Raw genomic sequence first — 12,814 nt, forward strand, 5'->3', positions numbered from 1 at the left:
ATTCAGCGCTCTCTGCCTCTGCAGGCTCCGACCTGAAGCCAGGATGAAGCCAGGAAGCCAAAGAGATTCTGTGAAATCCAGTGAGAGGTGAGGATTCAAACATTGTTTTTATAGCCGTCCAATAAAGCGAAGGACAACAGGTCACTGAACCAAATCAAAAGCAAACACTCCAAGTCCTGATCCAAGAACTTAAACAGGGTCAATGCTGCACAATGTCCTTGATCCCAGTCACAGCTGCTCTCCTCAACTCCTCAACAACATCATCAGCAAAACCATCTGACATCTGTCAATAATGATGAAAATATTAGACGATAATAAAGTCAAAATCCATCAAAGAAAACTAATAAACTTAAAACTACAGGATTTTTGGAAAAGAATCAGGACGTAATAAAAGGCAGATTTATACCAACTGAGGCATGAGGTGGCGCCACCTGCTGGAGCAGCAGCGAAATGACGTAAGCGGTAAAAAAACATATAATATAATATTTATTCATTTCCAGAAAGAAAATCACCTTTATTTACTTTATTTCATAAACCTCTGCATAAAAGTTGCTTAATATAAACCATTTCCATAAATAATTCTGAAATAAGAAAGAGCAGCTGAAGCATTTGAATGTTTCCCTTTGCGTCAATCATTGATCAGAGTCAAGTCCTGTTACATAAAAACAGCAGCAGATTAGGATGCGACACAAACCAAGTGACCCAGTTTATCCTCACATTTAAAACAGTGTATCAGCATCAACCAAACCTCAGCACATAATAATTCACATTAACTTAAATAGTAAGTTTAATATCTGAGTCTAGTATTGATTTGGAATGGAACCGTTGTTTCTATTAGTGATGAATCTGTGTTAAGACACACAACACACAACATTCGGAACCGTCACATGCCGAGTCATTTAGGTGATTTACGACCAGCTGTGAAATGACTTCAAGCATTTATGGACGTCCACATAATATAAAATGGAAAATGTATAAAGTATTGTACATTAAAACCTAACAGTAGCTAAAAAGATTGGCGGCACACAATAAAACCCAGCTGTGTCTGAGCAGCGTCCGTTTCACATTCACACCAGGGCAGTGGTCAGATGGACGAGCTTCCTCAGGCAGTAACTGGACCTGAACCCAGCTCCCCGGCCCGTCCTCGTTCTGTCCTCCACAGGACCAGGCACTCGTTACCACCGGGTCCCTCAGGACCAGCCTGTGCGTCTGCTTGGCTCAAACCACCTCTGATTCTGTTCACAGCAGTCAGACGTGTTCACGAGCCTCCGTGGTGGAGGAAGGAGGAACCTGGATGGAGGAGGACGAAGCAGCAGCAGTCGTCATTCAGCTCGTTACTGAGCACCACGACCCCTTCAGGGACCCCATGTCCGGCGTAAAAGTCAGCGCTTGTGGTCACCATTGCAGTGGTGCTGGAGGGAGCTCGCGGAGGGAGGGAGGCTTCAGACGCCCTGCGTTGCTCAACCAGCGGTGACCTCCGGCATACTTTCACCCAACACACACACTGGAGGCTCGGGAACTGTTGTGTGTGTCAGAACAGTGAGTCCAGGCTCTGACAGTGAACAGGACACACTGAGTCCTGGCAGTTCACCCACAGGCAGCGTCTGCTTCTCTCCCAGGTTTTATGGTTTTATTAGGGTTTGATTACGTGTGGCTTCGAGGGTTTTCACGCTTTTTGAAGCCAAGAGTGAAATCATCTTCATCTAAGTCTCTCACTGATTAAAAACGTCTCCCTCATTTTAGGAAATGATCAGCAACTTCCCGTGAATCTGATTTTACTGAATCCACAGCCTGAAAGAGGCGGCATCATCTTTGGTAGTTTGATGGAAACAGACAATGATTTCTTGGTGTGATCATCGGTATTGTCAGAACCTCGACGTACCAAACATGAGCTTTGGATCTACAGGTCTACAGGTTCTGGTCCAGCCAGCGGATGTAGCCGTTCATGCTCCTCTGTCCAACACTGGACATCATGGGCAGGAATGCGAAGACCATGCAGCCATGGAAACCGTCGTCATAGTGATCTGTGGTCACCGTGACGCCGGCGTCCTGCAGGCGCCTGGCGTACATCAGCCCGTCGTCCCTCAGCACGTCGAACTCACAGGTCATCACGTAGGCTTTGGGGGTCCTACCCAGAATGCCCTGCTCCGCCAGCAGCGGCGCTGCCCTAACATCCATCAGCGCCGGCACCCGGCCCACCACCCCTGGCGACCCGATTTCTTTAAGCACTGGCTGAAAGTGCTTCCTGTGCCCCCTGGGGAGCAGAGTGGTCCAGTCCAGTTTGGAACGGGTCTCGGCGCTGATGGCCGGCTCGTCCAGGGCGCTGTGGTTGTTGGCGAGCAGGAGGGGCTCCAGGGATCCATCAGCGCCCAGGTACTGCAGCCAGAAACGGACCATGACGGGCCTGTAGAGGATGGGCACGGCCTGGTTCTGCTGGTACGAGGCGGTGTGGAAGTCGAGGGCCTGCAGCACCGGGTAGATCAACGCCTGCAGCTTGAACTTCACCGTGACGGAGTCGTCGGAGCCGAGCTGTGGACACAAAAGCACACTCAGTTCAACATTCAACCGACTGTGATGTTTCTGTCTGTGTGCCGGTTCTGTTCGTTCACCTCCTGAGCCACGGCAGCAGCCAGGTTCCCTCCAGCGCTGTCTCCCGACACACAAACCCTCTCCGGGTCGATGTTAAAGCGCTGTAGAACCTGCGGGGACAGGAAGGCCCGCGATGCCGCTAATGCATCATGGTACTGATCCGGAAACACGGCTTCTGGAGCGAGGCGGTAACTACGGCAACAGGACAACGGAGGGAAGCGGCATCAGTTAACTAAAACAGCAGTGTACTGTTTGAGCCACAGAACGATGGTGGTGTTTACTGGTTGTGGATACAAACTTACTCCACAGACATGATGACGGCGTCCAGGTCCTCGGACATCTTCCGACACAGCAGGTCGTAGGATCGCATCCCTGCAGGTAAAGTCACGGACAAGTTACATCCGTCATCACATGGATGCTCCTGTTGATCAAACATCCCTCACTGCACTCACGTCCGCTGGCGAGGGCCCAGCCTCCGCCGTGGAAATAGATGACTCCTCGCCTGAGCCTCCTCCCGCCCTGCGGCTGGAAGACGCGCGTGGCCACGCCCCCCAGCGTGGAGTCGGCCACGTGCACGGCGGCGCAGGGCTGCGCCTCGATCGCCTCCATCCAGTTCACCACCCGGTTCAGCAGGTGAACGCGATGGCACAGGCCCAGAGCATGAGCCACGTCGCTCTGGAGACGGCACACAGACACCAAGCTGTGGTTTCAGGGCGTTCTGAGACCAAGTGTCATGAAACCCAACACACGGAAAAACTCGTACTGCTGTCATTAGTTTGTGTGTCGACGTTTTCCAAACCCTCTGCTCTCAAACAAGCTGCTTGTGTGTCAGCAGGCGAGGAACAACAGCAGAATAGCAAAGAGAAGCTCAGCGGGTGTGAAAACCTGTTCGACGCACAGAGAATGTGTGTGTGTCCACTGTGACCTTAAGACAGACACAACCAGTTACGTATGAGCTAGAGCTCAAGGCCAGCACCACAACCAGGTACAGATTACTGCAGGGTCAAAGGTCGCCTTCATGCCACACTGATGTATGGTACAGCTTCTCACTCTCATAGGCCTCTCAGTGAATAACTCACGTTAGATTTTCTACATGGACTGTATATATATCGCTATATATACCTCCATATATACTGTACTATATGTGAGGCATTGGACCAACCTGCATTTGACAGGTTGTTGTGAAATGCGTCATTTAGTCTGGTTGCTCTCCCTTCTCTTGTCATGTCTATGCTGGAGCCCCCTCTCTTCTGTCCTCCTGATCATCAACCTGTCCTGCCGCGTCACTCACCGCTTGCATGAAGCTCCGGAACAGCGCGTCCAGCAGCATCAGCTTCCATGGTTCGCTCACGCCGCTCGGTAGCGGCAGATAAACGTAGTAGGCGGCCGCCGACAGCAGCACGGCTCCGGCCACACGGAGCCTCATCGCTGTGTACTGGATCCTACCTGGAGATTACCGCTCACACGGTCTAACCCTCAGCCGGGCATCGACCAAAAGCGAAGACAGACGCTTGCTTCAAAATAAAGGTCCGGAACGAGGTTTGACCCCAGTCTCTTCCATTGCTGTAAGACTTATAGTCTTATTTTGAAAATCAACTTTGGGAAGTAGCTTAACAATTGCGTAATACGGCGTTCAAGGGAAGTGTAGTTTTTTAATTTCCAAACGGGACACTGTTTATGATAGCCTGAATCTCTTTATTTTAACCATTGATTACATTAAACATTACACGTTTCTCTGATGCACTAAAATATTACAATAAAATAAGAAATGTATTAAATATACATTATTATATGTATTTATTATTACAATTAATATTGCCAGACAATAAATATGTATCTTTCTGTTTTAGTTAACTGAGACACGCTTCAGACTTCAGTTTCAGGTTATTCTGACCCGTTCTGTCTATTCCTTGAAGTAAGTAAAGGATGTCCTATATATATTTATGGTGACACTTGAATATAACTGTGGTTACCCTAACCCTAACCCTGTAAAATCTGTCAAACACCACCCTGTGCGCTAGAGGACGCACCTACAGGGAACTTGCGCTGCTAGACGCTGATAAATGATTGGCACCTTGTTTATCCAATTAGCGGGCTGAAATGGAGCTCAGCTCATCACGTGACTTTTATATCTTGTAGGCGGGACCGGAATTGCCTGTTGAGACGCCTTTTCATTCTTGTGAATCACTTTGCACCCATCGATCTGTTTCTCGTATCTTTAAAACCTTCGCAAGGTCTAGTTAAGTTAAAACATTAGATTAACATTTGCTTTTTTAAATCTACGTAATCGGCCTGTAATTTTATCTCTGGACAGGTAAGACTGAACTTGGCTGTGTTTGTGTAGCTTGTTTGCTAATGCTAATGCACATCTAGTGACAGCAGCAGGTTAGCGTCCAGTAATTTAATGTCCCATCCAGCATGAGACTTGTTGTGTTTGGTAAATGAAGCACAGCTGCTGCGTGTTGAGCATATGGAAACCTCCGTTTTCTTCATTACGCTTTCTGTGTATGTGTCCATCCTCAGTCATGGGCGAGGTGGAGCTGTCCTGTCGGGCTTATGTGAAGATGTACCTGCACGCCTGCCTCTATCCTCGGTGCAGCATCAACGGGCTGCTGCTGTCGTCCAGCTCAGCAGGCGGCACTGTTTGCGTGACAGACTGCGTTCCGCTGCTTCACTCCCATCTGCCTCTGGCTTTAACCACTCAGCTGGCTCTCACACAGGTGAAGCACCTGTACGATGTCATGTACCAGGTTACAGTCTGAGTTTGCTGCTGTGCTCATTTGAAGGTTGTCTCACTTTCCAGTTAATGCTTCTGAGCTAGACATGCTTAAGTCAAGCAGATATAGAATCTTTCTTTAATAAAAGGTAATCTCTCGAATGGACATAATGACGACTGGCCACGAGTAAAGAACCACTATACCTCAAAGCTGAGTAATAAATTCACCATGGGATGTTTCACAAATACAATAAAACATCCTTTAACAATGCTTCTGCTTTAAATAAGAAGGCACACATACTTTAAGTCTAGTTTGAATCTACTGTAGTTTCACACTGTTAGTTCAAAGCTAAAGCATATGGATGAACAGGTTTCCCTGTGAGTTGCCACCAGAGAAAACCATGTCTTTATTACATGCTTTCTGTAGATTTGTGTCGTATTTCATTGGTGGCTTTGTCCTGTTTCAGGTGGATGTGTGGTGTTCTCAGACTCAGCAAAGGATAGTGGGCTACTATCAAGCAAATGCCTGTGTATCAGACAATAGGTGAGTTTCCTCAGGTGATGTTTGCTTCATCAAACTAGATTTGTTTGAGTTATCAAATGTCCATTCTTCCAACAGCCCGACGCCGTGTGCACTGAAGATAGCTGATAAGATTTCAGAGCAGTTTGACGATGCAATTATGTTAATGGTAACTTTTAAACATGTTACATCTAATTTTAACAGTGACTCATTCATGTTAAACAATATTATAGGGCTGGTTATTTGAGTAAATTGTGCTATTTCTTGGTTTTGTTTCACAGCTAGATGGCAGCAAGATGTCTTCAGAGTGTCGAGTTCCTCCCATCGTGATGTATGAGCGTAAAGATTCAAGATGGACACTCAAAGATAAACACATGTAAGGCGAAGCCTTCTGTTGTTTGGTGGTCTGGCTGTGTTTAATTGTTTTAATATAGAGGGATCAGCTTTGGTTCAGTGAAAATACATGTAACTGTTGTCCAAAGGTTGGAAAGGAAAAGATTCACTATCATGCTGACCGTCAGGAGGTGCGTTTCATTGTACACACATCACATCTTTTCTTTCCATTCTGTTCAGGATAATGCTGAGGCAGTGGGAGGAGACCCGGGCGATAGCCACTCAGATGCTGGAGTCGGGTGATCACACACTGTTGGTGGACTTTGACAGCCACTTGGACGACATAACATCAGACTGGACCAATCAGAAGCTGAACACAAAGATAGCAGAGCTCGCCTCGCCGGCCAACGGGAACATCTAGACCGACGAGTCGCAGCAGTTTGTACCAGAGCTGTTGTTTATGTTCTGACCTGTCAGTGTGATGTTTGAGCCGACACAACCACACGTTCAACAGTTTAGGAATGTTCATTTTTAATGCATCTCCTCGACTGAACAGGACAAAACGGAACATGGATAAATAAGAAAATATTTACACCTTGGTAGATCTCTGTAGCCTCTCGAGAGTGTCTGATGGTCCAGTTCAACTCCTGCCTGACAGGAAGACTCCACTGTAACATTTAAACACTATGAATAAGCACCTGTGATCTTTGTTACAATGAACGGAGCAGACAAACAAACAAACAGCTGCTGTGAATATCGGTGTCGGTTAACGTGACGGTGGTGGTTTGCTGCTGGTTGTTTCAGTTCATGATTGAGTTGTTTAATAACTGTTAAGCTGTGGTAGTTTTATTTTCATGTATTTAAACCTCACAACATTGTTTACCCTGTAATTGATGTTGTTTAGAATTCTACTAACAACTCTGCATGTCACCTCCGGCGTCAGACATTGAGACATCCTTTAATTCAGAGCATGTTTCACCAAACAAATGACTTCAGTAGGAAAGAGGAACAGGAAGAGGCGTCAACAACCAGCAGGGCCAAACCGCCGCCGATCAATGATCCACTTGTACTGTCTGTGAACCTAAGCTTTTTAAGCGGGTTCTGTCTTCTAGTAGTAGAACAGCACTAATGTCATGTTTACAGGATCGTACATACTGTAGGTGGACATAAAGATTTCACACATAACAATTAGGGTTTCATAAGAACTGACCCAGACCCAGCGCTTTGCTGTAGCCGTGTAACTTTGACCCATTAAAAGACGACTATCGACCCACAATAGCAGCTGTATTGTCTGTGTTCAACAGAAGCCACAATTTACAGGTGCTGCATTGGAAGAAATGTGATCTCACAACTGTGCTACTCAAACAGGTTCTACTTCACTTAAATGGAATATTTGAAATCTAGAAGCATACACGGTAAAAGTTCCTCTAGTGCGGTAGCATAAACATGATTCTGTTGTAACCTGACGTTAGTGAACAGCAATACTAGTAGCTATTTGAAAGTGAACTGGTGTTTCTCTGGTTCATCTCTGCTGATCTTGGGGTTTTGGGGTTCTGGCTTTGGGGACGCACAGACCTGCAGGATGGGAAGTGTCTTTGATGAAAATGTCAGCTTACATGTAGTGTTCACTCATCTACTGGTCCATCACAATGAGCTCAGCATCCAAAGTCCAATTTTTAAATTATCTGTTGATTTCTAGTCATAAAGTGTCAAATCTGTGACTAAGGTCAAGCAAATGATTTTCTTGAAGTGCTATAAGTTTAGTTTTGTGCTGTTGGGGCAATATGTAAATAATGACCACATTATGTTAATGCCACCCATGAGGAGGAAGGATTCTGCAATCTGAATTTAGCTAGATTTGCTAATGACCTCCACATATGGCTCAGCCTCTCTCAGCACAGTGGCAAAAGGGAAGTGCTGCTTCATGAAAGACCTCACACAGTCCCAGAGGTGTTGGTCTCGGAGCCTGGCGACGGCACTGTGACCAGGTTCAGCGTGATCTCGCCCAGCGGAGACTGACTGGCCAGAGACTGGAGAAGGCTTATGGACTGGATGACAGACTGGGCGTTCTGGACCTGCTGCTCGGCCCAGGGCAGCGTGATCTGGGGAGACACATGGAGGTACAGACATGACTCTAGAGCTTCATTTCAGTTGTTATCCTGTTAGTTTTAAAAAGTATAGCAATGATTTTTGGGTAAAGACTAGTTTTGAATGTCACTGGTTCCAGGTGCGTGCTGCGTGAAGGTTCTGTGGCATCAAACATGCCTCAGTTAAACAAAGTAAAGCAGCAACAAGCTGACTCCAAGTCAGTAAGAAACAGAGTTGAAATGCTTCACACTAAACTCATGTTCGTCATCTTCCAGGATGTAACGATGTGTCCTTCCTCACCTTTACCTGCACAATGATGAGTTTTCTGGCTGGGTCTTCACTTTCATTCAGCTCTTCTCCAAAGCACAGAGTGAAGCCGCACTGAGGACGCTCGCCGCCGTTGGAGTGGAACTGGTCCAGCTCTGATCAGGGGGAGACAGAGGTGAGCTCATGAGCTCTGTGTAAACATGCTCAGACCTCAGATCTGATCACACTCACGTTGTTTGAAGGTTTCTTTGCTGAACAGCAGCATGGGCTGCACGTTTCTCTCCATCTTGTGCAGCTCCGGTGTGGTCGTGTGCGGCCCCGTCCAGAACACCCGGCCCTGGCAGAACCTCTTGCCATAAACCCCCTGCGCCGTGGAGGTCAGCACCACTCCTTTCTCCATATAGGGCAGCAGGGTGGACAGCGCCTGCAGCTCCGGGCCGGCCGGCAGCGTGGGGGGCGGCTGGGGCAGCGGGATGCGGGGGAACCTGTCGATGAGGACGGCCGGCGTCAGCGGCTCCATGGACGAAGGCAGGTACATGATCCGAACGTCGGTGCCCTGGATTTGACGTGTGAGGACCTCCTGTCCTAAATAATAAACGGCCACACTGAAGGAGTCCTGGGCTGGAGACACACAGGGAAACACGTCTTATAATCCAACAATGACAACGCAGGGGGGAATCCCAGGAGGAGACTTCATTACCTGCTGCAGGAGAAGGAAAGCTCTCCTCGATCCGCAGCGTGATCTCATCAACCCCTGCAGAGGAGAGAGAGACGGTTAGACAACGCGACACCGGACAGACCAGGAAACCGTACGTGGTAAACGCAGGTTTGTTTACAGGAAGCCCACATACCACCACTTAGTCTGAATAGCACAGGAGTGGGAGAACGGGTTCTTGAGGAGATCTAAATATTCCTGAGCAGCTTGAATCAAACTATTCAGAGAAGCTCCTAAGGTGTGATAATGTGTGTGGGAGGATCAGACACTTGTTTTTGTACCTGGAGGAACTGATAACAAGCGTCAGAGCGTGTCTGGGAGATGCAGGGAAGCTCACCCTTTCCGGGAACGGTGGTGGAGGTGGTGCTGCTGCTGCTCTGCTCGTCTGGCACCTCTATGTGGAGTGTGAATCTGTTGTGCAGCAGGGTGTCTTCAGGGCTCTGACGAGACAAAGCTTCATGTTAGCAGCCGCTCCTTCCTCCCCTGATCTGGACCTGCTGCTGTCTGTCCAGACGTGACTCTGAACATGAATCGTGTTGAGCTTGTGGCCAAGGTCCAGTCGGGCTCAGACAAAGCAGCGCCGTTGATGGTTCTGGCTGCTGAAACTCACCCTCTCAGACTTGACCTCCTCCTTTTTGATCTGCTTGACGTGACAGGAGTCGTCGCTCTCCGAGTCTCTGCTCCTCCGCTTCGATCTCCTCGTGCTTTTTTCTTTGCATTTCTTTTCAGGAACCGTCAGACCTGAAGGCAGTAAAAAACAAAGCTGGTGAACCGTGTTTACTGGACGTTTGCTCATGGCTCTGACTCAGCGCCACAGTCACCTGATGCCCTGTGCTCTGATAAGAGAGACTGCAGAGCAACGAGATATGAGCCTTAATCTGCCCCAAACACCTTAAAGTGACCTGGAAACAGCCCAAGCCTCAGTTTTACTGAGCAGCTGAAATAAAACGGAGGCCTATTTTTAGAGCTGGAATGAAGAAGCGAGTGAATGAGTCAAAGGTTCAGGTCGAACGACGGCAAACAGCAGCGACGCCCTGTTCATGTAGGTCACGTTATATCATGGCAGAGGTTTCACAGCCTGCTGGGTGTGAAGCTGTTCTGTGGGTGAGTTGAGCTGCGGTGAAAAGGTCAGAACCGGTTTTAGTGCCGTTGGGTTCAGTCTCTGGGTCATTGGGTCACAGGACACACGTCTTCCAGCATGAAGCACTTTACAGCTGCGGATTCCAGGAGAAGCTCCAACATCTTGTGTGTCAGAGGATTCTCTGGTTTCTGTCGCTGTCGACTTCAGGGGCGTCTGTGTTGAGACACAATCTCATTATGAAACTTTGACCCAGTTTCTGGGTCCATATGAACAGGCTTGTGTCATAACTGGAGCTGCAGCGTCTGGTTCTGGTCTCAACGTCTCGCTGACGTTTAGGTCGGTTATGAATGGACCGCAGTGAAAACGCGTCTATCAGCCGTCTGACATTCACTCTGCTCATCACAGAATCGTCATGTTCTAGAACCAGGAAACGCGTAGTGTCTGAGAGGAGCCGCTTGTGAAGCCGGGCCTCGTTTCCTGATCCAACGCCCTCGTTTGACCCGGCAGCGGCGGCGCAGGAGCTCACCCTGCTCGCTGATGGGGACCAGGCGGTACACCTTGTAGGGCTCGGAGATGTCCAGCTGCGCCCGCTCCATCACCTCGCTGAACTCCACGCTCTTGTTGAGGGCGCAGCGCAGGCGCGTCTTCCAGAAGGCCGGGTTGGCCTGCTCCCCGTCCGCCAGCTTCCCTTTGAACTCTGCCCAGGCCTGAGGAAGGAGCGGAGCAGAGCGCAGCGGTCACGCACGCTCTTCTGGCCTCACACAAACAGTGTTTGCTGTTCCTACCTTGAAGATGGCCGCGTCCTCGTCCTTGCGGAAGTCCTGCTTCCCTGCGTGCTTCCACGGGATCCGGAACATGGTCTTGGCGTCGTCGTCCCACACCAGCCCCGGGAACTTCCCGCTGCTGATCTGCACCAGGTAACACACCAGTAAGAACACGGGAGCTGACCTCCAGCTGGTTCTTTTGCCTGCGGTGACGTCACTGCTTCCACCGAGTCTGGCGCTGAGCCAAGAACAATCAGCTGAGCAGGTACAGTCCCCTCGCTACGGATCATACATGATATAATGTCTGCCTGTCAATCCTTCAGACATCTGATAGATAAAAACTACCTCTGAAGTAAAAGTGACTTATCTAAAATCCCGTTAATAATAACTGTTCATCATCATTAGTAACATTATAACACAAACAGTACAAAGTTCCACTGTCTCAAACTTCACCAGCTGCTGTTTTTTTAATTTTTAGTTTACTGGAGCTCTCTGCTTCTTTCAAAAGCATCAATCAGTCATTAAAGCAAAGAATCTGCAGCTTGGTGCGTTCACGTGAGTAAACCTCGGTTGGTTTACAGCCACGTTAGGAATGAAGTGAGTAAAAGAAGCTGTTTGGACCGAGCTTCAGATCAGCTGAGTCCGGTTCCTGCTCCAGAGTCGCTGAGCTCAGGTCCTTTTTCCCCGTTTCCCTTTCCTTCTCCCTCCCTCCGCTGTGCCTCACGCACGCGTACACGCACCTGTTCCACGATCCAAGAGCGCAGTCGGCGCGTGGAGCGTGTTTTGCCTGCAGCCATGACTCTTCAACAGCTGAACAGACACAAACAACAACAACAACAACAGGTCACCGCTGCCCCGCCCCTCACGTCAACAACAGTTCAAATGTATTAAAAAGCAGCAACGAGCAGTAAAACAACCGCAAAGGTTTAAACGAGTCGTGTTCGTGGCTTTAGCGCAGACCGACACATTAAGCAAACATCCATCATGATAAAGTTATAGTTATTTTTTTAAAGTGACGCTTTTCTAGTCGGGGTCCGTCCGAGGCGGCTCCTGCAGCGTCACCGTCGTATTAATAAAGCTATTAAATATAGACGCCGAGCCGCTAGAAGAAGGAAGCGGACTTAGGTTTCGTTTACCTCGCTTGTGTTTCCTCCGCGGTGACTCCGAACGGTCTGCTCTGCGCTGCGCCGCAGACTCGCTGCTTCTCAGCGGACGCGCCTTTTCCCAGAAACCACGTGACTTCAAGGAAGCGCCGTGCGAGCGCGTCGGCAGGGGGCGCGCCTGCTCACAGCAGCGAAGGCGTACAGCAATATACAGTACACTGAGAGTGTTGGGATACAAATAGACCTCTTTTCAAGGATTTTGAGTCACTTTTAGTTCATTTTATATGACATTTAGATTTTTACACAGTCAGACATGTTACTCATTTCCACAGATAGTTTTATTGCATTTACAACTGATCAGAATATGATCAGTGATAATGTGAACATGTTAACATTTCTGTTTACCAGCTGTTACATCCGTCACTTCAAAGTTAATTGTTTATTATTTACTTTTATATATGTAAGATGTAAAATATACACTTATTTCAAATTCCTACTACTTATGCTTCATTTGTTTCTTTCTGATGCAAAATGATTCGATTCAGTTATTTGTTATTGGAAGGTAATTATTGTGTTGCAGGCTTTAGGGTTTTATATAACATCATATTTCAGTCTGTAACAGCCTGTCACAGTTTGTA

General features: G+C 48.1%; 3 protein-coding genes across 5 annotated transcripts; 1 reads left to right on the forward strand and 2 right to left on the reverse strand.

Annotated features, from left to right (window-relative positions):
- Positions 1 to 473: 473 nt before the first annotated feature.
- On the reverse strand, positions 474 to 4,092 carry LOC114853376 (neutral cholesterol ester hydrolase 1-like). Its single transcript, XM_029146683.3, has 5 exons — positions 3,881 to 4,092; positions 3,042 to 3,264; positions 2,892 to 2,961; positions 2,610 to 2,781; positions 474 to 2,529 (listed from the first exon to the last, which is right to left on the reverse strand). Exons 1-5 carry the CDS (start codon positions 4,013 to 4,015, stop codon positions 1,909 to 1,911), a joined length of 1,221 nt encoding a protein of 406 aa, XP_029002516.1. The 5' UTR covers positions 4,016 to 4,092; the 3' UTR covers positions 474 to 1,908.
- A 620-nt stretch (positions 4,093 to 4,712) lies between these two features.
- emc9 (ER membrane protein complex subunit 9) lies at positions 4,713 to 7,434 on the forward strand. Its single transcript, XM_029146521.2, has 6 exons — positions 4,713 to 4,903; positions 5,113 to 5,309; positions 5,773 to 5,849; positions 5,925 to 5,994; positions 6,107 to 6,201; positions 6,399 to 7,434. Exons 2-6 carry the CDS (start codon positions 5,115 to 5,117, stop codon positions 6,577 to 6,579), a joined length of 618 nt encoding a protein of 205 aa, XP_029002354.1. The 5' UTR covers positions 4,713 to 4,903; positions 5,113 to 5,114; the 3' UTR covers positions 6,580 to 7,434.
- On the reverse strand, positions 6,673 to 12,301 carry irf9 (interferon regulatory factor 9). 3 transcript variants are annotated; one of them, XM_055508081.1, is made up of 10 exons: positions 12,210 to 12,301; positions 11,814 to 11,883; positions 11,095 to 11,217; positions 10,836 to 11,016; positions 9,839 to 9,969; positions 9,566 to 9,668; positions 9,214 to 9,267; positions 8,745 to 9,134; positions 8,553 to 8,668; positions 6,673 to 8,260 (listed from the first exon to the last, which is right to left on the reverse strand). In XM_055508081.1, the coding sequence occupies exons 2-10, from the start codon at positions 11,868 to 11,870 to the stop codon at positions 8,093 to 8,095; spliced, it is 1,323 nt and encodes a 440-aa protein (XP_055364056.1). In that variant the 5' UTR covers positions 11,871 to 11,883; positions 12,210 to 12,301; the 3' UTR covers positions 6,673 to 8,092. The 3 variants fall into 3 exon arrangements, with proteins under 3 accessions (XP_055364056.1, XP_055364054.1, XP_055364055.1); XM_055508079.1 differs by having other exon boundaries at positions 8,547 to 8,668; XM_055508080.1 differs by lacking the exon at positions 12,210 to 12,301 and having other exon boundaries at positions 8,547 to 8,668; positions 11,814 to 12,196.
- Positions 12,302 to 12,814: the final 513 nt, after the last annotated feature.

The sequence above is a fragment of the Betta splendens genome, chromosome 4, assembly GCF_900634795.4.
Source record: "Betta splendens chromosome 4, fBetSpl5.4, whole genome shotgun sequence".
Taxonomy (NCBI): Eukaryota; Metazoa; Chordata; class Actinopteri; order Anabantiformes; family Osphronemidae; genus Betta; species Betta splendens.